The 27,490-nt window shown below is 43.2% G+C and overlaps 2 protein-coding genes across 4 annotated transcripts in view; one reads left to right on the top strand and one right to left on the bottom strand.

The window, feature by feature from the left end:
• Window positions 1–14,197, top strand: part of MAP3K15 (mitogen-activated protein kinase kinase kinase 15) — a 220,792-nt gene extending 206,595 nt beyond the window's left edge. For both annotated transcript variants that reach the window (XM_033948234.1, XM_033948235.1), the window contains 4 exons: window positions 2,669–2,781; window positions 5,520–5,623; window positions 5,735–5,811; window positions 11,234–14,197. In XM_033948234.1, the coding sequence (XP_033804125.1) occupies window positions 2,669–2,781; window positions 5,520–5,623; window positions 5,735–5,811; window positions 11,234–11,315 (376 nt within the window). In that variant the 3' untranslated portion in view covers window positions 11,316–14,197. The remainder of the gene's footprint in view (window positions 1–2,668; window positions 2,782–5,519; window positions 5,624–5,734; window positions 5,812–11,233) is intronic.
• Window positions 14,198–17,749: 3,552 nt separating this feature from the next.
• The window catches only part of PDHA1 (pyruvate dehydrogenase E1 subunit alpha 1), a 59,010-nt gene continuing 49,269 nt past the window's right edge, over window positions 17,750–27,490 (bottom strand). For both annotated transcript variants that reach the window (XM_033949381.1, XM_033949382.1), the window contains 2 exons: window positions 23,156–23,264; window positions 17,750–18,238 (listed from right to left, as the gene is read on the bottom strand). In XM_033949381.1, coding sequence (XP_033805272.1) covers window positions 18,074–18,238; window positions 23,156–23,264 — 274 coding nt within the window. In that variant the 3' untranslated portion in view covers window positions 17,750–18,073. The remainder of the gene's footprint in view (window positions 18,239–23,155; window positions 23,265–27,490) is intronic.

Below are 27,490 nucleotides of genomic sequence, written 5' to 3' on the forward strand. Positions count from 1 at the left end.
CTTCTTTGGTTGATCGGCCAGCCCAGTCGGTTTTAAAAATTTGGTTGGTGAATTGCGTCCCTGTCTACTTTGCATGTGTTTCTCCTCATTTGCATGCACGGATTTGAAGCGGATCGCAGGAGAGGTTAGTGAATAGTGCAGGAGTGAAATCTGGTCGCAAAGGGGTCGCAAACCGATCGGTACATGATCGGTTTGCTTTGTAAATCTAGCTCTTAGTTGGGATTCTGCAAATTAGAACATAAGCCTAGCCTTACTGGGTCAGACCAATGGTCCATCAAGCCCAGTAGCCCGTTCTCACGATGGCCAATCTCTAGTCTCTAATACCTGGCCAAAACCCAAGGAGTAGCAACATTCCATTCAGAATCCTAAAGAATAGCAAGATTCCGGAATCCCAAAGAGTAACAAAAGATTGCGGAAGCCCAAGGAGTAGCAACATTCCATGCTACCGATCCAGGGCAAGCAGTAGCTTCCCCCATGTCTGTCTTAATAACAGACTATGGACTTTTCCTCCAAGAACTTATCCAAACCCTTTTTAAAAGCAGCTACCACAACCTCTGGCAATGTGTTCCAGAGCGGGGCGTAACAAGACAGGGCTTGGAGCAGAACTAGGCGGAGCTGGGTGTGGAACGGGGTAGGGCCATGTGCCCAGGTTTCTCTGTGGAAAGATCTGGTAACCCTAGTCCTGCCTGGTTAACTTCCAGGTGATTGCTGATATCCGGATATTAAATGCCAAGAGTTATTCAATCCCCGGCATTCAATATCCAGAGTCAGGTCAGTCTGTGGTTGTGAGTGGCCCTGACGCCACAAACCGACACAAGCTGAATATCGGGAGGAGTGTATTTCCACATTATTCATAGATTTTTAGAACTTCAGCATCCCTGTACAGGTGTGTCTCAGGGTAGGAGTTCCAGGGATTCATTTATTATTGATGCCTCTTTAATAGGGTTACCTGATTTTCTGTCTAGAAAATCTGAACCCCCTAGACCCACCCCCCAGCTCCGCCCAGTCCCACCTATCCCCTGGTTCCACCTTGTCACGCCCCCAAGCCCCGCCTCCCACTGCCTTCTCTCGTCGGGCAGGACAACCGTGCATGGGCGGATGTTCTCCTACACGAAGGAAAGCTTTTCAAAAAAACTACTCGAAAGGGTCCAAAGAAGAGTGACAAAAATGGTTAAGGGACTGGAGGAGTTGCCGTACAATGAGAGGCTAGAGAAACTGGGCCTCTTCTCCCTTGAAAAGATGAGGCTGAGAGGGGACATGATCGAAACATTCAAGATATTGAATGGAATTGACTTAGTAGAGAAAGAGAGATTGTTCACCCTCTCCGAGGTGGAGAAAATGAGAGGGCACTCTCTAAAGTTAAAAGGGAATAGATTCCGTACAAACGTAAGGAAGTTCTTCTTCACCCAGAGAGTGGTAGAAACCTGGAACGCTCTTCCGGAGGCTGTTATAGCAGAAAGCACCCTGCAGGGATTCAAGACAAGGTTGGATAAGTTCCTACTGGAACAGAACATACACAAGGAAGGCTAGACTCAAATAGGGCACTGGACTTTGACCTAAGGACCGCTGCGTGAGCGGACTGCTGGGCATGATGGACCACTGGTCTAACCCAGCAGCGGCAAATCTTATGTTCTTAACCCAGACAAAGTTCCGGGTTTTGAAAAGCTGTCCGGATCCCCAGACAAGTCTTCAAAAGGAGGACTTGTCTGGTGAAATCCAGACGTCTGGTAACCCTACTATTTAAAGGGTTCATAGACAACGGCGCGAAAGACAAAGGCACGCCCAGACAATTGAGCGCAGAACGGAGGCGTACGCCGCTCAAAATTACTGTTTTTAGGGCTCCGACGGGGGTTTTTGTTGGGGAACCCCCCCACACTTTACTTAATAGACATCGCGCCGGCGTTATGGGGGGTTTTAACCCTCCACATTTTACTGTAAACTTAACTTTTTCCCTAAAAACTGGGAAAAAGTTAAGTTTTCAGTAAAACGTGGGGGGTTAAAACCCCCCACACCCCCACAACGCGGCGCGATGTCTATTAAGTAAAGTGGGGGGGTTCCCCCCCACGTCCCCCCCCGTCGGAGCCCTAAAAACAGTAATTTTGAGCGGCGCACGCCTCTGCGCTGCGCTCAATTGTCTGGGCGCGCCTTTGTCCTGGCGCGCTTTTGACCTGACACCATTTAAAGACACCAAATCTGATTACTTCTGTACTGTGAGGACACACATTTTAAACCAAATTCCCAAGTACAATCCCATCTGGAGAACACTGGGCTTTCGGTCAGATTAGGCAAACAGATCCAAAGCTGAGATCAGCAGATTAAAGAGCCTTTGGTTCTAAAGAGGCTGAGCTCGACCTGGTATGATTTTGTTTTAGTCATGTGAAATTTATTTTATTTTATTTTTTTAATAAATCTTTATTAATTTTCAAATGTTAACAGTGCCATACAATGAATTTAAACATAAACACTACACAGAACGCACTTTAAATACACAAATAATTCAAAAAACAATCATTTTCTCCCCCCTTCCTCCCCATAATTAATAGAAGTACATATTTAATTTCAGTAATATAGATAATTAAGTATAGCAAACAATAATATATTTCCTTCCCCCCACCCACCCACCCCGGATGTGTAAGGAAGTCAAATATAAGGACATTTTTCTTGACAGACTGCTGGAAGAACTGGTGCAGAAGGAGAAGGAGTATCAGAGCCTCTTGCAGCAAACTCTGGAGCAGAGAAGCCATGATCTGCGCCTTCTCCAAGTGCGGTCGAAGCCTATAGGTGGGGAGCTCTTTTTATGAGGGTTGCTTTGCAAGGAGCAGGCCCTTACATATCCACTGAGAGAACTTCATCTCGGCTCAGACTCCGAAGCATCAGGGGAATTGGGTGGAAATAACATTACTTGAGACAATAAAAAGTTACTTCTGGAAATAGCACGGACTCTCTGGAATACCCATTCTGAACCTATAGGTAGGGTTACCAGAAGTCCAGATTTACATGGACATGCCCTTTTTTCAGAGGTCATGTCTGGGTGTCCGAACGGCTTTTCAAAACCTGGCACTTTGTCTGGGTTTTGAAAAGCTTCCACTTTGGGACTACATTGGGAGGGCGCGCGGATGCAATGCGGTCCCAGTGGATGAGAACAGGTTGAGGGGGCGGGACTTGGGTAGAATAGGGCGGGGCTTGGGCTTAATGGGCTGGGTAGAACTGGGCAGGCCTGGGGCGGGGCTATGGGTTATCACCTTACCTATAGGGGAACCATTGCGAGAAGCCAACCCACCTCCGGCAGGAAGTAAAGACATCCTCCACCTCCACAAGCACCAAACACTTAGTTATTCAGAAACATGGGGGTAAATATTCAGTCGGGGCAGTCAGTGATTTTTTCTGCTGCTAGCTTTATGCCTGGATAGTCAGTGCTGGGCCATATCTAAGTACTGTATGTGAAGCCAGCTAGCACTTAACTGGTTAAGTGTTGCTATTCAGCTTTAACTGGTTAAAACTACTGTTGATGCAGTCCTATCTGACCAGCTAACTTAACCAGTTAAGGGCCGCTTACAGCATTTAATCATAGAAACATGATGGCAGATAAAGGCCAAATGGCCCATCCGCAGCAACCATTATCTCCTCCTCTCCCTATTGGCTAAGGCTCTTAACATTTGCATCTCTTCTTCCTATAGGCTAGGGCTCTTTACACCTGCATTGTGATGTCATAGAACTTTATGGTTATAGAAACATAGAGTACAATCTATAAATAAGTATCCCAAGTGGTAGTAAATTATAAATGGAAACAAACTAGCATACCACTATAACCATGAAGTGCATCACACTCTTCTACCACGGTCTCAGAACTGGAGCCTACGCATGGTATTTATATCACAAACTTGAGTGATCAGCGTAGCAATTTAGCTCCCTGCTCTAATCATTGACCGCTTAGGTTTTAAAACATATAAACTTTAATAAATTATTAAAGTTTATATGTTTTAAAACCTAAGCGGTCAATGATTAGAGCAGGGAGCTAAATTGCTACGCTGATCACTCGAGTTTGTGATATAAATACCATGCGTAGGCTCCAGTTCTGAGACCGTGGTAGAAGAGTGTGATGCACTTCATGGTTATAGTGGTATGCTAGTTTGTTTCCATATAGAAACATAGACACATGATGGCAGATAAAGGCCAAGTGGCCCATCCAGAGCATCCACTATCTCCTCCTCTCCCTATTGGTTAATGCTCTTAACATTTGCATCTCTTCTTCCTATAGGCTAAGGCTCTTTACACCTGCATTGTGATGTCACAGAACTTTATGGTTATAGAAACATAAACACATGATGGCAGATAAAGGCCAAGTGGCCCATCCAGAGCATCCACTATCTCCTCCTCTCCCTATTGGTTAATGCTCTTAACATTTGCATCTCTTCTTCCTATAGGCTAAGGCTCTTTACACCTGCATTGTGAGATCATAGTACTTTATGGGTATAAAGTGGCTCATCCAGAGCATCCACTATCTCCGCCTCTCCCTATTGGTTAAGGCTCTTAACATTTGCATCTCTTCTTCCTATAGGCTAAGGTTCTTTACACTTGCATTGTGAGGCCATAGAGCTGCCCATCCACAGTAACCATTATCTCTTTCTCTCTCCGAGAGATCCCAGGCGCCTATCCCAGGTCCTTTGGAATTCAGACACAGTCTCTGTCTCCACTACCTCTACCGGGAGACTGTTCCATGCATTTACCACCCTTTCTGTCCTCACTCTGTGCGGCATGTTAACCGGCACTGATCTGAATTTCGCCTGGTGACTGCTTAACTTTCGGGTGAGCAGTCAAACTCAGATATTCAGTGCCAGGAGGCAAGCACATCCCAGCATTGAATATCCAGAGATAGTTCAGCTTGTGGCTGGATGCAGCTTACCGGCCGCTTACTGCCAGGGCCTGAATGTCAACCTGTATATGCCTAATGACTTGAATGGATAAAATGTATCCATTCAAATGTTAGGAATATTTTTTTTCAAAAGGACTTAAGCCGTCATCACATAAACCCTTTTGATTATTAGGTCTGAAAATGTTATTATGTGCATCACACTGGTTTTGAGTGGTTACAAGCTGTGCAGGTTGGCACCGGAGCAGTGGAGAGAGACGCCAGGCTGCATTTTTTCACTCAGCTACTGAAAAAGCACAGGAACAGGGAAATGATAATGGCCAGGATTATTTTTTTGCAGGGGGAGGAGAGAGGGGGGTTACATTTTTCCTCATTTCTTTCTGCAACAGGATGCCTTGCAGGCTCTGTTCTGATGCACAAGTTGTGAACACAGCACAAAGAGTGCGAAGGAGGTCTTGGGACAAAATAAAGGCAGTGTATCTTTAGTTCAAAAGAGATGTAACAATCCAGTTAGATTATGAGGCAAATGCAAGAAGTTTTACAATTAAGACCAACTAAATAGACTGCCAAAATGCAGACAAGGTTGTACTTTGAGTGGCCACACCAATACAACTTTGACACGGATGCTACTGTTTACCTTTTATCCTAGATATTCCAAAGCCCCCTGTCTGTGGGCCACCGGGGCAGAGGGGAGATCAACAGCTCATCAGTTGGCTGCGACACCAAGGAGCCGACCCTGAGACAGTGGAACGAGTAAGGGCTGCTAAGTCCGCTCTTGCCGTAGCCACATTTATAACATTCATGATGACTGCCGTTCTCCACTGGCTGTAAATTAATTTGTTCTAATACTGGTTTGCCTTGCAGTTTGTTGACGAAGATTACACACTGTTTGATGTTCTTCATGACATTACAAAAGAAGATTTGAGGTATCTTCAGCTACGGTAAGGTGGGAAGCCAGTATCTGGATACTACTGTCACCCTGCTTTACTGTTTATTATAATTTAACCTGAGGAAATAAAACTAGATAGATAGAGCTCGGCACAGTTTACAGGTACTTTAATAAATGAGGGAAGAACATAATAAGAATTAGTGGTTATATAGGGGGTGGTGAGCTTTACATTTTTGAGAAAAGCCAGGTTTTCAGATGCTTTCGGAATAATTGGAAGGAGCCTAGATTCCGCATCAGGGCAGGAAGGTTATTCCAAAGCTCAGTGATTTTGAAGAAAAGAGAATTCCCTAATTTTCCTGCATAAATGACGCCTTTTAACGAGGGGAAAGATAGTTTAAGTTTTTGGGTGGATCTGGTAATGTCAGGTCTCGAAGAATTCCAAGATAGTGGAATTAGGGGAGGAAGAATGCCATGTAGTATCTTGAATGTTAGGCAGGTACATTTAAAGTGAACCCTAGAAATCACTGGAAGCCAGTGAAGTGGGGAAACATGATTGAATTTACTTTTTACGAAGATCAACCTAGCTGCAGTGTTCTGGATCCACTGAAGTCTTTGAAGACTTTTCTTGGTTAGACTTAGATAGATGGAGTTACAATAGTCTAGCCTGGAAAGAATGATTGATTGTACAAGGACAGCAAAATGTTGTTGTTGGAAGCAGGATCTCACTTTTCTCAACATGTGAAGACTAAAAAAACATATTTTTACCAGAGTTGAGATGGTCATTAAATGAAAGTGTAGAGTCAATAATGATGCCCAAAACTTCAATCTGCAGTGTGGGACCAGAAGGTAATGAAATGAGCGTGGGTAGCTGATCTAATTTTGGGCCAAGCCAAAGTAGCTTTGTTTTGAACTCATTCAGCTTCATTTGTACAGTGAGGGCCCAGGATTGGAGTTTTGTTATGCAAGCCGTTATTTTCTCAGTGAGGTTAGTGAGGTTTGAATCTATCTCAAGAAGGACAAGAATGTCATCTGCATATGTATATAGTGTTTCGAAGGGAGATAGATGGAAGAGTTTCAAAGAAGACATATAGATGTTGAAAAGAATAGGGGACAAGAGGTGAACCCTGCGGGACACCACATAACAGTCTCCAAGGAGAAGACATGGTACCATTCATGTTAACAGTGTAAGAGCGGGATCGTAAAAATTTCGAGAGCTAGTCTAAGACTGTGGAATCAATGCCTATCTCAGAAAGTTGGTAAATTAGGATATCGTGGTGGACAACATCAAAGGCCGCAGATAAATCGAATTGTAGTAGGATAGCAAACTTATTGGAAGATTGAAGTTGCTGAACCTTTGAGATTAATGAGGCCAGTAGGGATTCGGTGCTGAAATTGGGTCTAAAGCCATATTGGCAAGGTAATAGAATGGAGACGCTCTCTAAGTAAGATGAGAGCTGAGTGGATATATTAGCCTCAAGCATTTTGGTCAGGAGAGGAATATATGCTATAGGACGATAGCTAGAAGGGGAGGATGGGTATAGATCAGCTTTTTTCAGTAATGGGGTCAGGGCAATGTGTCCCATTTCTTCGGAAAAATAGGCCTGATAGTAAGGCAGAGTTGATAAGTCTGGTGAGAAATGAAATAGCCTACGTGGGAATTTTCTCGTATAGGTAAGAAGGAGATGGGTCCAGGGCACATTTGCAGGATCTTAATTTGTGGCAGAGTTTAGAGACCTGGGCTTCGGATACCTGCTCAGAGACTGTCCAGGATCTGTCTACTGGGATAGGGTTAGTGTCACTGGGCACCAGAGAATTGTAAGTGACTGCTGATGGAAAAGAGCTTCTTATAGTAGCAACCTTTTCGTTGAAGAATTTTGCTAGGTCGTCCACTGCTGGAGAGGAGGGGAGAACAGAGGAGGAGTTTTTAGAGGTTAAGGAGCGCCAGATGTTAAACAATGTACTGCTCTGGTTATTGGATCTGGTGATTTTATCACCGTAGAAATTCTTCCTAACGCAGTGAACAATAGACAATAAATCTACATCTGACAGGAAAGAATGCCAATTGTTGCATGAAAGGAAATAAATTGAAGAAAAGGGTAAGAAAAGTAAAACAGTGTTTCCCCGAAAATAAGACCTATCCTGAAAATATGCCCTAGCATGATTGTTAAAAGTGCTCTTAATATAAGCCCTAACTCAAAAATAAGCCCTAGTTAGATCGACCCCTGAAGCCTCTCCCAAATGTCCTCGACTCCATCCCTGACAATAGTGTTGCCTGATTTTCCAGCGTCAGTGGTTTCTCCCCCCCACCCCCATGTGCAACATCTTTCCTTCCCTCTCACCCATCCCCTTGTGCAACATTTTTCTATCCCTCCCTCCCTCCCAGCTCCCCACGCAGCAGCACTCTGCCAACCCTCCCACCGTGAGACCGACATATCTCCGCTCTAAACTGCAGCTGTGACAGCACTCTAAACAGTCTTTGTGGCCTTCCCCACTGGGTCCTTCCCTCTGCCGCATCACTGATGATGTCATCAGTGATACGGCAGAGGGAAGACCCCAGTAGGGAATGCTGCGAAGCAGCCTGTTCAGAGTGCTGCCAGCGCTGCTGTTTTTGGATGCCTCAGAGTGGAGGTATGTCCGTCTCGCAATGGAGGGTTGGTGGGGTTCTGCTGCATAGGGGGATGGGAGGGAGGTTTAAGAAGATGCTGCACAAGGGGATGGGTGAAAGGGGAGGAAAGATGCGAAAGGAAAGAGAAAGAATTGGGGTGGAGAAGGAGAAATGATTGTTGTACATGAAAAAAATAAGACATCCCCAAAAATAAGCCCTAGTGCATTTTTTGGACCCAAAATTAATATAAGATACTGTCTTATTTTCAGGGAAACATGGTAGTACCAGTAATATATTACTGACAACATATATTTTTTTAAAGTAATGAGTAACTACTGTTGAGTAATTTTCCAAAAGTATATAATACAGTCACTAGTTTCATTAGGGAACAGGAAAATGTAACAGTTACGAGTCTAGGTAGGTTACTGTAAAAAAAATAATATATTACTTGTAAAAGTAATACTGTATATTACCGGTAATATATTATTTAGTAATATATTGTACCCATCTCTGCATCCAGCCAGGCTATGGTGCAAATCTGCCCTGACATGGTCTCCACACACTAGGATCAGAGGTGTAGCTGGTTTTAAGAAAGGTTTGGACAAGATATCTCACAGTCATGCTTTCACATTACAGCTGCAATATACATTTAGTAGCATAGACTCGATGGGTTATCTGGCCTTGTATCTGCCATTGTCTATTAAATCATTCCCTATGATCCTGCTAACCAGTCCAGTGGAGAGGGTGCACCATGACAGCGTCCCTCTGTGCCATGTGCTTAGCAGTTCAAGAGGACCCTCTAAGGCAGTGGCCTTCATTCCTTTTGAAGCTGGGGCCGCTTTGGCTTCTAAAAAGCTGAAGGAGAGCCACCCCTACCCATGCTAGCCTTGAAGCTGCTGACTAGTGTGTCTCAATGACATTCATCTCCACAAGCCTTCAAACTTCACTGGGGATGAGGGAGGAGTATTTTCAAGGTTGTGAGCCTTTCCAAATGCATCCTCTTATGCCTATTGTGAAATGCCTTCTCTTTCAAGCATGTGGCTTGTCCCCTCTTCCACCTTTTTTTTCCCTTTCTGTCCTGAACCTGGCCAGAGATGCACAGAAGAGTAGCAGAAAAAAAAACCAAGAAAGACTATGAGGCTGCTCCAGAGGGTCTCCGGGGTCTGCCCTTGCATCGAAGAACACTACTCTGGGGGATGCAGGCTTCCCTGTTATAAGTGCAAGTCATGGAACTTTCAGAGTATCAGGTCCCCGAGGCCGTGATGCGGACAGCAGCCATTATCAAAAACACATAAATTTCTCACAGGAGCTGTTTCTCTTCTGGTTTTGGTCATCTTTCCTGAGCAGGGTAGGAGGCTTCAGGAGTCTTCACAGGGGCCCTGGACCATCTCCTCAACGTCGGTGCAGTTCTCCTCAGAATTTGTTGTGGTTCTGCACCAGGCCTTAGGTGTGTGTGTTGGTGGAGAGGGCCTACCTGGAAACTGGCCTAGCGAGGGTGAGTAGCACCTCTCCCCCACCCTCTTTTCTGCCCCCCATTCCTCTTCCCCCCCCCCCCCACCACATGCACACCCTCCTTCCATTCCCCCGCACCTCTTCAATTTTCCCAGCACCATCACAAACTTGCTGCCCACATTGTGGAGTAAGGAAGGGGTAGGTGCTGGCACCTTGGGCAGAATTCCCCCCACTGTACATTACAGCCTGGGGATTTAATTCAAAATATGAATGACTAAAGCCCCATCATTCCTAGAAAGGTATATTATTCCATATATTTCTACTAGAAGTTTGAGATCAGAGGACAAAAACCTTCTAGTAATTCCATCGCTTAGTATAATAAATACAAGACAAGATACGATCTTTGCGGTTACAGCGCCCAGAATATGGAACTCTTTACCATCATTTATTAAGGAAGAAAAATCGCCAAGTAAATTTAAAGGATTATTAAAATGCTGGTTGTATAAGGATGCCTTTGAGACCTAATTGTTGGATTCTCTCTTGACCCCTTTCATTCCAGAAACTCGCGTTTTAGGTTCTGAGAAAAAAAACAAAACAAACTTTTAGGGCTCCTTTTACAAAGGCGCGTTGGCGGTTTAACGCACGTAATAGCTGTGCGCTAAACCGCCAGCAGCGCTAGCCGCTGCCGCCTCTTGAGCCGGCGGTAGTTTTTAGGCCAGTGCGGGGGTTAACGCGTGATGAAAAGTCATGTGCGTTAACCCTGCTTGCGCGGCTTGATAAAAGGAGCCCTTAGTTTCCTTTATACTTTTTATTATGCTTTTAAAATGTTTACCGTTCTTTTATGCTTACCTTTCTTGTTTCCTTTACTATGGTTATTGTAGTTCTCCCCACTTCCCCGTAATGTTCGTGTGTTTGTTGTAGTCAATAACTAAGACCCTGTTTTTAATTGTAAATCGCTTTGAATTTATGATATTGCGATACATCAAAATTGTAATGAAACTTGATCCCATTGCACCCCACTCTTTTGAACTGGTCTAGCAGGATACAAAGAAAGTAAGTTTAGCAGATAGAAACACATTTTTCCTTAAGGGAACCAAAACGCAGTGCTAGGGTTGCAGGTTGGGCATCCCTAGTCTCCAGGAAAGTTCCGAAAGGCCTGGGCCTGACCCAGATTTTAAGGGTAAATGGGATGCCCATGTGGGATCCTTAAGAGGGTGGAGTTAAGGATGGGTCATTAGGAGAGGGATCTCCAGGAGAGCAAACTCAGGGGGGTGGGTCTGTGAAGTGGGCAGACTTGATGGGCTATGGCCCTTATCTGCCGTCATTTTTCTATGTTTCACATGCCACGTGTAAATAATTCTCTCGCACCTTTTCTGTTCCCCTGTCAATTATTTCCATCCTTGCTGTTCTCTTTCAGGGGCGGACTTCTCTGCAGAATCTGGAAGGCAATAGTGAAATACAGAAAACCTTCCAAGAAGGTCTTGGAAACGGAAGACTAGCCCTTGGCACGTAGACGCTTGAAGGAAACATTCCATGGAATCCTAATTTATTTATCTCCTTGTACATCTGTATATAGACTTTGCTCTGACTGTTGCAAGCCAGGTGTTCAGTGGTGCGGAGCATTTTACGTTTGTTCCCGACAATAAACGTAGCAGCACAATCACTGTTTCTAATCGGAAAAGAACACGACATCATTCAGCTTTCCTACTCTGTCTGCACCGGGTTTTTGGAAATATTTCTATGATTTTTTTAAAGTAGTGAGTATATGTCCCTGACAATTGGTCTGATGACGGGTCATCTAATGAACAATTGGTCTTAAATATGCCACAGGTGTCTAAAACTAAATCGTTCTAATGGCTCAATCGGTCTAAAGAAAAGTGGAGACAGGATAATAATGTAAAAATCTGTCATTTTGTAAGAAAAAAATCTACAGCCAAGGTATGAGCCTCAGTTCAGTGGCGTAGCAAGGGGGTGGGGGGGACTGCCCTAGGTGGGGTTACAGCATCTTTCCTCCTCACCACCCACCTCTTTAAATGTTCACCTGCGGTAAAAGCCACATACGAGGTACACAGCTTAATCCAATGAAGGAATCTTCAGAGTACCAGCCAAGTAATATAACCTTAGCTGGGGCAATCGTCATCGATTCCACTTATATTTATGTTTATGAAGTCATAGACTATTATCAAAACAGTTTCCTTATTAGTATAAGAAATAGTTTGAGCTTTAAAGGCTACTTAGCTTTGTAACTACACATGTATCTCGTGTCAACTGCTTTTTTCAGCGAATGAGGTGAAAAAACGCTGCAAAGAAAAGCTGAAATGACTAAGAGCTATAGTCATACTGTTAATCTAAATAATACCTATTTTTGCTTTAGAGCCACCCGATTCAAAGTTGCTAGTAAGCCATGTCAGATTAAAATGGCCACAGCATCTATGCAGCCTTTGAAGCACACCTCCGTGGAATCTGACATCAAAAAGAAAATTTTGGACACCCCCCCTTTTTTTTAGAATAAAGAATGGCACTTAACACTGACTGCAGTAAGCAGCATCTCGGACCTGCTGTTTGCGCCGGTCTCAGCTCTCCTTCTGTCATCACTTCCTGATTGCTGGACCAGGAAATGACATCAGAGGAAGAGCAAAGGTAGGAGATGCTGCTTGCTACCACCCCTAGCTACACCTCTGCCTCAGTCCTGTTGATTTTCAGAAATTAAAGATTAGCATCTGGACTCTATGAAAAAAGTGAATTTTATAACTATATATTTAAGTGAAGAAAGTTAATATGAGAAAATTTAAAAACACAAAGGTTTGTTAATGACAAGGAGAGTCTGCTTCTGTGGGTAAAGTCAGCCTTAATGTAGCCTAATTGTGTCAATAAACCACTAGTAAAGAGGAGAAAGAGAATGTTCTTTCCCTCTGAACAAGGAATAAGAGAGGAACTTCCTCTCCTCTGTGGGAGACAGAAAAGCTCTTTTTAGATTCAGTTTATTTTACAGGAAAATCAATTTTCAAGACTTCAAAGGACCTTTGGGTTTTGAAAAACTTTCCTTCATGCAGGGCATCTGCACATGTGCGTGACGTCATTGCATCTCACCTGTGTGCTGCCCGACAAGAACAGGCAGCGGGGGTGGGATTGGAGGTGAGGTAGAACTAGGGCGGGGATGGGTGGAATTGGGCGAGCCTGGGGGCGGATCTAGGGGGGGTCTGGATTTTCCTACCCACAAGGACACATAGGGAAAATGCCTGAAGTACTTGCATGTAAACTGCTTTAAGTGTGGTTGTATAACTACACAAAGGTATATACAAGTCCCAATCCCCATTTACATACCATAGAGGCAATGCATGCAAATTTATCTTATGCATATTCATTATGGATATCCTGAAAACTTGATGGGACTAGGTGTACCTCAAGGGCTGCGTTAAGCACTGGTCAAGGAGACAAAGGACAGAAGTAATCCCTACTTGCTCCTGCATCAAAATGGTCGTTGACCTCTAGTGGAAATCTTGTGGTACTACCACTAGAAAGCACAGTAGCCATTCTCGTGTTCAAGTCAAGTTGGGCAAGAGGAAGGATCATTCCTCTGTTCCTAGAGCACCAGGGATTTTAAAGGTAGGCCCAGAGGGAGGGTTCCAGGAGTGGGGAGAAATGATAGCAACACTTTCCCTAGGGAGATCAGAGGACCTCGGGTCATCAAGAAGTTATCTGGGCACTAGCCAACATTCAGTGTTGGGTGCCCAGATAGCTAACCAGGCGAACAGAGGACTGCTTTTTACAATCATATCTACCTTTTTAGCTTATTCAGACACCAAAACTGAATATTGCTGGTGCTTAGATAAGTTCTGGCTCTGCCCAAACTCCACCATTACTACTGAGATCATGCAAGGGTGGTTAGTGTTGATCAGTGGCATCCCCACTTTGGGCTTAGGCCCCCTGCAAAATTTCAGCACCAAATGCACGGTTGGAGGGAAGGCTCAAGCCCCGTCAGCCAAAGAGATCTGCTGCTGGAGCCCCCTCCCACACTGTCACTGAGCAGCAGGAAGTCTGTGAGGGTGCTCCAGCCATTGATATTAGCAATTGAACTGAGCATGTGCAGAAGTGCTGGTACAGCCTGTTTGCTTCTTTGCTCCTCAGACTTTACCGCCCTGGGCACCAGCAGAGAATGTCATCAGCTGACGGCACCTGAGCATCCCCACCAGCAAGAGTATGATGGGGGGGGGGGACAAGGCACCAGGGGGGGAGTTGAAGAGAGAAAATGCTTGACACCTGTCCATCTCTAGGCCCCCCAAATACTAAGTTTTCAAGTTTATTTAAAATTTGATATCCCACTTATCGGATGTCTAAGCGGTGTACATAATTACAAAGTATGGGACACAATATGTAGATAGACAGTATCCAAGATAGACTTACAGAAAAATAGGGAAGGGGAGAGAAATAGAATAATCAAAAGGAGAGATATTAAGTGGAAAACACAATGGGGGGGGGGTGTTAAAATATTTTAATTGGTAAGAGTATGCAGATAAGTTCTGGCTAAACCCCTGCTGCTTTCATTGGCATTACCCAGTTATGTGCCATGGACTATCTGTAGCTTGCTGGGCCTAGGCAACTCTCCTGCTTTGACTAGCTATCTGCTTCCTAGATTGTAAACCCTCTAGGGCAGGGGTGTCCAACCTACGGCCCCGTGAAGTATTTTGTGCGGCCCCAGTCGAGGGCAATGCAGTGTTTTCCTCTGCTGCCCCCTGGTGTTTACCGTCTTGCCGGCTCCCTCCTCTGTCTTGCTGCCACGTTTGTGCGGCCCCAGAAACATTTTTTTCGGCCAATGCGGCCCAGGGAAGCCAAAAGGTTGGACACCCCTGCTCTAGGGTCAGGGAACATAAGTCACCTTAAACTACAACTGAAAAGACCATGAGCCCAAAGTAAAAATCACTTCCCTCCCCATGCTCCGATCACATAAAAGTAGGTACGCTTTGGCCATGCACAGATTTATGAAAGCCTTTTTCCAGGTGCAAAACAAGCTTTATGTGCACAAAAAAAGCTTTATAAGCTCGTTCTCATGCAGTACTAAGTTTTACAAGCATTCTGTCTGCCAGCTGTATGTCTCCACTTTACAGTTCTATTGAAAGAGATATTAATTCACTGCAGTGTTGCCCACATTACTTTGTAAGAGTAATATATTAGTTATTATTTACTTGTTTAAGGAAAGTAATGTTACTGAAAAAAAAGTAATATATTACACGTACTAGTTACATTATTAATAAAAGTAATATTAAGTTACCATGACTATAAAGTAATGAAATACATCACTCATTAGTGGAAAATATAATAATTAGTTATTTCATTACATTTGCACAAAAGTAATCATTGTTACTTTTAATATATTACTTAGTTTTATATCTGTATCTTACTGCCCGACACTGACAATATTGGGATCAGACTTGCTATTGGACTGAAATATCTGCATTTGCACTGCTGTCTAGACTTACATAAGCAGGCATGGTGTAGGCAGAACTCACACAGATCTTTAAATATCTCAAATACAGTTTGGAGTTTTCCTCAACTGTTCAGTAAGAATCTCAAAAATTTCCCCTATGAAAAGAAACTAATGCTGTTGGTACTTCTGGAGACTAAAATTAGGCACTCAGAACACAGGTTAAGAAATGCCAGAGCAAAAGGTCCCTCTCATCCATCATCCTGTTTCTGACCACGACTAATTCAAGGCACAAGATACCACAAGATCCCCAAAAGAGATGCATTCTTTACCGCTCAATCACAGAGATCAGGGTGGCCCTTCCCAAGAAAACAGGGCTAATAACATGTCTAAACAGCTTTTAAAGTCCAGCTTTAACTATATACAGGATGTCCAGGACGGTATTTGGAGAGACCTCCCAGGAAAGAGACTTGGGAGTTCTGATCGACAAGTCGATGAAGCTGTCCGCGCAATGTGCGGTGGCAGTGAGAAGGGCGAACAGAATGCTAGGAATAATAAAGAAGGGGATCACGAACAGATCAGGAGGTTATCATGCCGCTGTACCAAGCCATGGTGCACCCTCACCTGGAGTACTGCATCCAGCACTGGTCGCCGTACTTGAAGGAGGACATGGTACTACTTGAAAGGGTGCAGACAAGAGTGACTAAAATGGTTTAAGGGCTGGAGGAGTTGCCATACAGTGAGAGATTGGAGAAACTGGGCTTCTTCTCCCTTGAAACGAGGAGACTAATAGGAGACATGATCGAAACGTTCAAGATACTGAAGGGAATAGACTTAGTAGATAAAGACAGATTGTTCACCCTCTCCAAGGTAGGGAGAACGAGAGGACACTCTCTAAAGCTGAAAGGGGATAGATTCCGTACAAACATAAGGAAGTTCTTCTTCACCCAGAGAGGGGTAGAAAACTGGAACGCTCTTCCAGAGTCTGTTATAGGGGAAAACACCCTCCAGGGATTCAAGACAAGTTCCTGCTAAACTGGAACGTACGCAGGTGAGGTTGGACTCATTTAGAGCACTGGTCTTTGACCTGAGGGCTGCCGCACGAGCGGAATGCTGGGCAGGATGGACCGCTGCTTTGACCCAGCAGCGGCAATTCTTATGTTATGCTATTATCTTGGAGTCAAACCTGCCATGGTGTGTTTAATTAGCGAGCAGGGAAGGCGATGTAATGGAGGCAACACTCGGGACTCTTCCGTTACTCCCCTTTTCAACCTGAGCTCAAGACAAGTTACTTTTCAGGTACAGTACATAGGTTTCTGCCCCCAAACAGCTGGTCCCATTTTCTGCACCTTAATGGTCTTAACGCACATGAAAGTGATGCTGCTTATCAATGACCAGCTGTACGTCTGTACCTAAGGTAACGTGAAGTAACTTGTTCAAGGACAAAACAGCATTTGTGGGTGTCATGAGTGGGAAATGAGCCCTGGCCTCCACACTCTAAGCCAGTGGTTCCCAACCCTGTCCTGGAGGACCGCCAGCAAGTCAGGCTTTTGGAATAGCCCTAATGAATATGCATGAGAGAGATTTGCATCTAAAGGAGGTTTCAGGCATGCGATCTGCCCCCATGCATATTCATTAGGGCTATCCTGAAAAGCTGACTGGCTGGTGGTCCTTCAGGACAGGGTTAGGAACCACTGCTCTAGGCCACTCCTTTACTCCTCACATAGCCCATTAAAGGTAAGATGGAGGCAGCGCCTGCCAGGATTTGTTATCATCAAATATGCAGGAGATTTATCTTTTCTACTTGCAAATGGAACAAATGTCTATCCACTCTCATCTCTAATTCTCCCTCCTACCAAACTTTCAGGAAGTCAGTCAAAACTTATTTCTTTGACAAATATCTCTGACTCCCGCCCTCCTTGTAACGCTACTTTTAACTATGCCTTGTACCTCCCACCTTCCTGCACCTCCCACCTACCTGCCTTCTCCCTACCTGCACCCGACTTCCTAAGCCACGCCGATTGACTTGTTTATAACCTCTCTATCTCCTTCTTGCCTGCTCCCGACTCGCTAAGTTATATTGATTGATTGACTTATTTGTAAATTTCGCTGTAGATGTACAGTCTCTTGTCATGTAAACCGCTCTGAACTATTCTGGTACTGCGGGATACAAAAATAAAGTTATTATTATTATTATTATTATTACTTGTGAACTCTCAGATACCAAGTAGCACAGATCTTTAAAATAATCAAATATGCACCTTAAAAGATGTCTTCTTGCATACAAGATTTTCTCTGTAAAGAATTTTGAGGATGAACTTGATGACATTTGGTACAAATTTCCGTCAGATATTTCAACTACTGTGGATGAAATCAACTAAAGGCAAAACACTGGACATAGTACTGTGAGGGTTTGGGTGGAGGGGGGGGGTTGGAGTCTACTGTATGTGCTTGTGACAAAAATTTAACCACATTCACAAGACACACACAAAAAAAAGAAAATCAAACCAGTATAGGGGGCAGAATTTAATACAATCAATCAATAAAAGTGCATGACAATATCATTACACTAGGAAGACAATATTAACTGAATAGTTTTACATTTGTACAATCCAAACACTAGAAATTCTTTAGTCACTTCTCTTTGAAGCAACCTTGGAGCATTGCTTTAACGGGTTCCAACATGTTTGCTGGTGGAAAGCTGAATTCCAAGTTTTCTCCAATTCCTAACCAGACTAGATGTTAAAAGCCGGCATTTGTAAGCCAGCCAGTCCTCGAGAGTTAACGGAGAAAAGGCATCAATGTAACAGACATGAAATGGACAAGTGCGGGACTTTAGCTGACAGACTTGTACTTGATCCAGGGGTTAGGCCCCCGCACCTCAAAGGGTGGCTCATTAGAATAGATGTGATTGCACAGTTCTTCCAGCGGTGGCTCAGGGTCTGTAGTAGCAAACTGTGCCGCTTCTTCTATCTCTTTACGCACTTCAATGTCAATTTCCTGCAATGTACAACAAAGGAGAAGGCACATTATGTTCCGTGCCTGGGTTCCCTGATTTTCCTGCTCAAGGAAAAAGCAGAGAAGCAGTCTGGTCATTCTGGGATATACAAATGCCTGGCCCCACCTTAAGAACATAAGAATAGTCTTACTGGATCACACCAATAGTCCATCTAGCCCAATAGCCTGTCCTCACAGTGGTCAATCCAGGTCCCTAGTACCTGGCCAAAACCCAAAGAGGAGCAACGTTCCATTCAGAATCCTAAAGAATAGCAAGATTCTGGAATCCCAAAGAGTGGCAACATTCCATGCTACCAATCCAGGGCAAGCCGTGGCTTCCCCTGTGTCTTTCTGAATAACAGACTATGGGACTTTTCCTCCAGGAAATGAGCCTTTCTTAAAAACAATATCCCAAAGGACTCAAAATCCCAGGCTGAGAAACATCCATGAGCCTCTGCCCTCCCAAGGACCCTGATGGGACAGGTGAAAGAGTTCGCTGGCCCACAGCACACAAGTATAAATTTATTTATTTAATTTTAAAATTTATAGACCGTTTAAGTGTAAGCAGTTTCCATACAAAACGTACACAATATTCAGTCAAACAACTGTAATGTCCTGTACCTGGGAATAATTAAAACCAGGTGAAGCACTGCAGGTGATCCAGAATGCCGCGGTTAGATTGATAACTGGAATGCCACGATATGAGCATATTACCCCATATCTCCGACAACTGCACTGACTACTAGTTGCATTTAGAATCCAATATAAAGCAATTATGCTATGTCATCAATTTTTATATAGAATCACACATCCAATATTTGGCAAATATCTTTCTCTATTTATATGAGGAACTAAACAATTCACCATCTTTTTACTATATCCTCATTATATATTATCAAGGAATTTCTTTAACATCAACGATCTTCCAAAGTCTTCTCATATATAGTAGTACCTTGGATTATGAGTATAATCCGTTCCAGGAGCATGCTCGTAATGCAAAATGCTCGTTTATCAAAGCGAGTTTCCCCATAGGAAATAATGGAAACTTGCTTTGATGCGTTCCCCCCCCCCCCGAGAACCGGCATTGCTCCCCTCGAAGGCCCCCCCCTGCCTCGAACCGACACCCCCCCCGATCCGACCCCCCCCCCGACACGATTGGGCACCCCCCGACACGATCCGACCCCCCCCCTGATTGGGCACCCCCCCGACACGATCCGACCCCCCCCCTGATTGGGCACCCCCCCGACATGATCCGACACCCCCCCCCCCGACACAATTGGGTACCCCCCGCCGCTTCTTACCCTCATCTGGGCACTCTAGAAGATCGGACTCCTCGTCTGCTGGGCCTTGAGCATCTGAGCATGCTCAAGGCCTGCGAGATCACGTTCACTTTCAGAACGTGAACTCGCAATTCTTGAGCATGCTCAGATGCTCAAGGCCCAGCAGACGAGGGCCGATCTTCAAGAGTGCCCAGATGAGGGTAAGAAGCGGCGGGGGGATACCCAATTGTGTCGGGGAGGGGTGCCCAAGCGTGGTGGGGGGGTCGGATCGTGGCGGGGGGGAGGGGGGTGCCCAATCGTGGCGGGGGGGGGGTCGGATCGTGGCAGCGGGGGGGTGCCGGTTCGAGGCAGGGGGGGTGCCGGATCGCAGGAGGGGGTGCTCGTAAATCGAGCCATGCTCGGTTTCCGAGGCACCGATTTTGCAAATGTTTTGCTCGTCTTGCAAAACACTCGCAAACCAGTGCACTCGTAAACCGAGGTACCATTGTATTATGATTTACATGAATGTTATATTGTTAATCCTTTCAAATGTCACTTCTCATTTCTCTTCTTCATACAGTCTTATATTCTGGTTATGGGATATGACCTCAGTGGCGACTTCTGTACAGAATAAATCTGTTGAAAGTACAGAATTTCAGTGTAGCTAGCCTCCTCATTGGTCTTATCCCCCTGCCTACCACTCAAATCTATTTCTTTATCATATAAAGTGCTTTTAGTAGTCATAAATAACTTAATATATAACTTAGCTTTAAAATGCTTGCAGTATTAAAACGGGAATATACCAGAATATAAGACTGTATGAAGAAGAGAAATGAAAAGTGACATTTGAAAGGATTAACAATATAACATTCAAGTAAATCATAATATATCAGAAGACTTGGAAGATCGTTAATGTTAAAGACATTTCTTGATAATATATAATGAGGATAAAGTAAATAGATGATCAATTTTTATATGGCACGATTCCTGAATTGAGTTTGATGTCTGGTTATCAACCATCAAGATCGTTGTGTTCTGAAAATTCAGCACTGTTGAAGACAAAGGCCAATCCCAAGTTATGTGGAAACGAACGCCACGACCTTTTCATGTGCAGGAGTAAAACTGTGGCATGGCCTTGTCGGTCAAATTTGGAAATGTGGGGATAGGAGTTCATTTAGGAAATTACTGAAAACGCAATTATTTGTTGATGCATTTCTTTGAGCATTTGACCTATTGTAAGGATTGAATCTTTCTGCTTTTGTTTTTATCTGTTCTGACCCGTTTCAATACTTTATTTATATAATTTTATTGTAAAGCGTTTTGGAATAAAACGGTATAGACATTTTTAAAATAAATAAATTACATATGTTATAACCATTACGACCAATTTGTTACATTTACAATCTAACAAAATAATCTCAACATAAATTCAAACGTAAAATCTCTTCATATCCTTCACCTAATCATAAAATCATCAAATTTCTGTTCAAAATATACTAATACTGGATCATTCTTCCATGCTATATCATAGAAAGGCATCAACAGGATTCTGTGATCTTTCTGAGCCTCAAGAACATTAAACCTGTTAACACAACCAGGCCCTGTAAAATTGTATGAAAAAAATGAAAAAATAACAGGAGGTAGAGATATGCAAGGCATCACTAATTCGGCAAGAAATATTTTCAATACAATAGTGTTGAAAATTGTTTCTAAGTGTGTAAGTTTAAAACTATTAAGTTAAATAATATTATGCAATGTACTCAGTGCTCCAATAAGTGATAAGACCAAACCAAAATTGGTAGAAGCTGAGAACTAGAGAATGACATGGGGACAAATTTTTCCCCGTCCCCGCAGGAATTCATTTTCCCATCCCGTCCCGGCGAGTTCTTTTCCTGTCCTTGCCCCATTCCTGCAAGCTCCGTCCTCATCTGCACAAGCCTCAAACACTTTCAAATCATAAGTAGCAACATTCTAGAGCTCAGACTGTGATGTCATAATGCCTCATTCCACCAATACCTAAGCTCCGTCCTCATCTGCATAAGCCTCAAACCCTTTAAAATCATAAGTGGCAACATTCTAGAGCTCAGATTATGATGTCATAATGTCTCATTCCACCAATACCTAAGCTCCGTCCTCATCTGCGCAAGCCTCAAACCCTTTAAAATCATAAGTGTTTGAGGCTTGTGCCATTAAGGCAGAGCTTACAGGAATGGAGCAGGGACAGCGACAACGACAAAACTCATGGGGACGGGAAGAGAAAATTGAATTCCTGCAGGGAATGGGCCAATGGCGTGGGCCAATCAGAATAGGCCCTGGAGCCTTAGGTCCCACCTGGGGGCGCGGCCTGAGGCACATGGGCCCAACCCGACCATGTGCCTCAGGCCGCGCCCCCAGGTGGGACCTAAGGCTCCAGGGCCTATTCTGATTGGCCCACGCGCCTTAGGCCCCACCAGTAGGCGGAGCTTTAGGATGGATGGGCCAATCCGGCCTCATTCCTTCGTTGGCTGCCTGCCGGACAGGCGGGTTTGGCTCCCGTCTGTCCGGCCAACTACCAAAGGTACGGGGAAGGGGGGTGGGGGGGTCGTGGGGGTCGCCAGGGGGGTCGCGGGTCGGCTGGGGGGCGGTCGGAGGTTCTTGGGGGGGGGCGGTCGTTGGGGGGGAGGGGGGTTTGCGTCGAGGGCAGGAGGGCCTGGGATCCCTCCTGCCCGTAATGTAGTGCGGGGTGGGGTTAGGGGGTCGCCGTGGCCAGGAGGGTTTGGGCTCCCTTCTGGCCCAACTACCAAAGGTACGGGGAAGGGGGGTGGGGGGGTCGTGGGGGTCGTCAGGGGGATCGCGGGTCGGCTGGTGGGCGGTCGGAGGTTCTTGGGGGGGGGCGGTCGTTGGGGGGGGGGGGGTTTGGGTCGAGGGCAGGAGGGCCTGGGATCCCTCCTGCCCGTAATGTAGTGCGGGGTGGGGTTAGGGGGTCGCCGTGGCCAGGAGGATTTGGGCTCCCTCCTGGCCCGATATTGTTGGGGAGTCGGCGGTCCTTCGGGGGGAGGGATGTATCGGACGTCGGGGGGGGGCATCAGGCTTTCAGGATGGGGACAGACCTTCAAGGGGGGACAGTGCACGGAAGTCAGGGGGGGTGAACGGAGAGTCGGGACAGCGCACGGAAAGTCAGGGCAGTGCACGGAAGTCAGGGGGGGGTGAACGGAGAGTCGGGACAGCGCACGGAGAGGCGGGGCAGTGCACGGAAGTCAGGGGGGGTGAACGGAGAGTCGGGCAGCATGCGCGGTATAATCGTGAGCGCGTTATACCAAAGTTTTTGTGCTTATCATCGTGATTTCTGCGCGCTATACACGTGTGCGCGTTTTATACGGGTGCGTGTTATTTGCGTGAAAATACGGTAGATCTCATGCATATTCACTGGGGAAATCCTGAAAACCCGACTGGATTCGGCCCTCAAGGAGGGACTTTGGAGACCCTCTGCTTTAATACAATCCACTGCACACATTAGACAAATCACACAGGGTCTCCCTTGCCATTTCCTTACGAAAAAAAGTGAACTCTCCCATTCCTCCCCTCAACACTACAAGACTGAGGTTTGATGCTGCTCTCTGGTGACCAAAAGAATGCAGTTCATTGCTTTTCAAGGTAAGGCCTGAACTCTCAACTGACATACCTTTAATTCCTCCACACTGGCAAGGTTGTTGTTTACCATTCTGTCTTTAAGGAGAGTAATGGGATCACTCTTACTTCTCACTTCCTGAATTTCTTCACGAGTACGATAGCTAGAAGAAAGCAAATGAAATACATGACCACAAGAAAGGAGAAATTAGGTTCTTACCTGCTAATTTACTTTCTTTTAGCCTCTCCAGACCAGCACAGGACCCCCCCCCCCCCCTGTCTATTGTCGTGTTCTTGCGTGAAGATTTTCATTTTTTGGTCGGTTTCTAGTATTTTTCTAGGGCCGGGGAGATTAAGAACAGCGGCTTTGGCATAGCTGGCGAGCTGTGGGGACCTTTGCTATTTGCATTTGTTCCTTTGCATTTTCCAACAGCGTTCCTGTTTTTATTTGTTGATACTCCTGTTCGGAGTTCTGTTTGTTTTCTGTATATAGTTCTTAGTTCTGCTTGGCTATTTGGCAGACTGAGGTAATTAGGGAGGGGGGTCACATGCAGTGCTCCCTCTAAGCGGGCGGGTGTTGTGAGCAAACTTTTTTCGCTGTGCGCTAAAAGCCAGCAAGTTATGAGCCAACTCGCCCGATTCTCCTCTAGCCGCCCTGCCATCTGCCGTACGCCGTGCGCTGTGACGAGAAACTTGTGCGCAGCGATGTAATATTTTGTGCGCCAGCGCACGCCAGCGCAGCTTAGCGGGAACACTGGTCACATGATATGTACAGTTCCAAAGTTTTGTCTCAGTCTCCACCTGCTGGTCATGATGAGATATATACCCGCTTGTAAGATTAACCTATGCTGGTCTGGAGAGTTGCTAAAGAACAGCATTCGCAACAAAAGTAAAAAATTCATATGGAAAGAAGAAGGGTTTAAATATCTTGGCATTCAAGTTAAAAATACAATTGAAGATACCGTAAAAGAGAATGAAAAATATGTATTTTTTTTTTTTTTTCCATTTTTTTTTTTATTTTCAAATTTTACATAAAGTGTACATAATATTTAAAATACAATTGATATTTGCATAGTATCACTTTTATATCTAGTACATTATATTTCTAAATTTGATTTTCCCCCTCACCCTCCCCCCACCCTTTTATTACTTAAATATAATATTTCAGAATTTTATCAAAATTATACAACATATTAGAATATAATTGATGGATATTCAATAACATTTTAAATATCTAATACAATATGTTCTACATCAATTTTATCTCTTTTCTCTCCCCCCACCCTTCTATTAGTTTTCATTCATATATTACATTTTATATAATGTATTATAATATATTATGTATAAATTATTTTCCTTACCCCCCCTTTATGTGTGTCATAAAAAAAAAATCCTTAAAAGAAGAAAAGAAGAAGAAATATTCTATTATTTATTCATTACAGTATTTTGCCAATGGCCCCCATATTTTTGTGAATTTAGTATATGTCCCCCTTTGTATTGCTATTGTTCTTTCCATTTTAAATATGTGACATGTTGTATTCCACCAAAATGTATAATTTAGGTTTTTGTAATTCTTCCAGTTGTTAGTTATATGTTGAATGGCAACCCCTGTCATAATTAATAAAAGCTTGTTATTTTCTGGTGAAATTTGACTTTTTTTTCTCATCATTGTTCCAAATAAAATTGTATCATATGATATTGCAATATAATTTTCCATCAATTTATTAATTTGTGGCCAAATTGAATTCCAAAAAATTTTTATATAGGGACAATGATATAATAAATGATCTAATGTCCCTGGTTTTAGATTACAGTGCCAGCATTTATTGGATTTAGAACTGTCTAATTTTTGCAAACGTGTAGGGGTCCAAAAAGCTCTATGTAATAAAAAAAACCAAGTTTGTCTCATAGATGCTGACACTGTACATCCCATTCTCCAAGACCAAATTAGTGGCCATTGAGATGCATTAATCTGATGTCCAATCTCAATGCTCCAAATGTCTCTTAGTCCATTTTTTGGTTTTTTATTCAAATATCCAGATATTAATTTATACCACAATGCGGCTTGATGTCCTAGGAAGTCTGCTTTAAAGCATAAGAACTTTAAACTATATTGATTGTTCAATGTTTTCCATTCAGGGAACCCAACCTGAATGGCCTGCTTCAATTGCAACCATTTAAAACTTTGTGTTTTATTAAGACCAAATCTATGTTGCAATTGTGAAAAATCCAGCAGTTTACCTTCTAAGATAACATCGTCTAGAGATCTAATGCCTGCAATAATCCAGTTCTTCCAAAGGATTTGAGCTCCGCCTATCTTGATCTTGGAGTTTATCCATATAGATTGATTAGTTGATTTGTATATTGGGATAGGTGTTAATTTATCTATAAATCTTAACGTTTTCCAAGTATCCATTATTATTTTATTTTCTCTGTATCTTTTGGGTATATGTATTAAAAAAAGTTACGGAGTTGTGCGAGCAATGGAACCCTTTACATATTTCTTGGTGGGGGAGAGTACAAACTATTAAAATGATGATGTTGCCTGTAGTTTGCTACCAAATGAGTATGATACCTATTTATTTTCAGGGGTCCTTTTATAAAAAGCTTAATACCATTTTAACAAAATTTCTTTGGCTTGGTAAAACACCTAGAATAGCTTTAGTAACTTTGCAAAAATTAATTAAGGAGGGAGGGGTAAATTTTCCAAATTTTTATAGGTACCATCAAGCCTATATTTTACGTCAGGGTATGTATTGGATCCTCCCAGAACTTATAGATAATGCACCAGATTGGTTATATTTGGAATGGCGCCTTATGTTTCCCCTAAATTTAGTTCATCTGCCAAGTATTAACATACCTAGAAGATACAGAGAAAATAAAATATTAATGGATACTTGGAAAACGTTGAAGTTTATTAGTAAATTAACACCTATCCCAATAAACAAATCAACTAATCAATCTCTATGGATAAACTCCAAGATCAAAATTGGCGGAGCTCAAATCCTTTGGAAGAACTGGATTATTGCAGGCATTAGATCTCTAGATGATGTTATTTCAGAAGGTAAACTGCTGGAATTTTCACAATTGCAACATAGATTTGGTCTTAGTAAAACACAAAGCTTTAAATGGTTGCAATTGAAGCAGGCCATTCAGGTTGGGTTCCCTGAATGGAAAACATTGAATAATCAATATAGTTTAAAGTTCTTATGTTTTCAAGCAGACTTCCTAGGACATCAAGCCGCATTGTGGTATAAAATATTATCTGGATATTTTTTAATAAAAAACCAAAAAATGGTCTAAGAGATATTTGGAGCATTGAGATTAAGCATCAAATTAATGCATCTCAATGGCCACTAATTTGGTCTTGGAGAATGAGATGTACAGTGTCAGCATCTATGAGACAAACTTGGTTCTTTTTATTACATAGAGCTTTTTGTACCCCTACACGTTTGCAAAAATTAGACAGTTCTAAGTCCAATAAATGCTGGCACTGTAATCTGGAAACAGGGATATTAGATCACTTATTGTATCATTGTCCCTACATTAAAACTTTTTGGAATTCAATTTGGCCACAAATTAATAAATTGATGGAAAATCATATATTAATATCATATGATACAATATTATTTGGAATGATGAGGAAAAAAAGTCAAATTTCACCAGAAAATAACAAGCTTTTATTAATCATGACAGGGGTTGCCATTCAGCATATAACCAACAACTGGAAGAATTATAAAAACCTAAATTACACATTTTGGTGGAATACAATTTGTCATATATACAAAATGGAAAGAGCAATAGCAATACAAAGAGGGACATATACTAAATTTATAAAAATATGGGGGCCATTGACAAAGTATTGCAATGAATAAATAATAGAATTTTTCTTCTTCTTTTCTTCTTTTTAATAACTTTTTAGTCACACACATAGGGGGGAGGTAGTGAAAATAATTTTTACATAATATGATATAATATGATATATAATATGTAATGTATGATTGAAAAAGTAATAGAAGGGTGGGGGAGGGAAAGGGAGAAAATATATTTAGAACTTGATGTATTAGATATAAAAGTGATATTGTATATTCATAAATTGTATTTTAATATTTTGTTCACTTTATGAAAAATTTGAAAATAAAAAATAATGGGAAAAAAAAAAAAAAAGAACATTATATCAAGTGAAAAAAAAAAAAAAAAAATTCTCAATGAACAAGCTGGTAGGGAAAGAGGTCAGCTCCTAACGAGAACATCTCCCCACACAAGAGAGAGGGGCAGTTCTAGAACAGCCTCACAGTGATAATCTTCAAACACACATACACCAGCACAGTTTCATTATTTTAGAACTTGTGTATACATTGTGGGTTGAGAATGTTGTGTGCGCAAACAA

The sequence above is a fragment of the Geotrypetes seraphini genome, chromosome 6 (genome assembly GCF_902459505.1).
Source record: "Geotrypetes seraphini chromosome 6, aGeoSer1.1, whole genome shotgun sequence".
In the NCBI taxonomy this organism is placed as follows: Eukaryota; Metazoa; Chordata; class Amphibia; order Gymnophiona; family Dermophiidae; genus Geotrypetes; species Geotrypetes seraphini.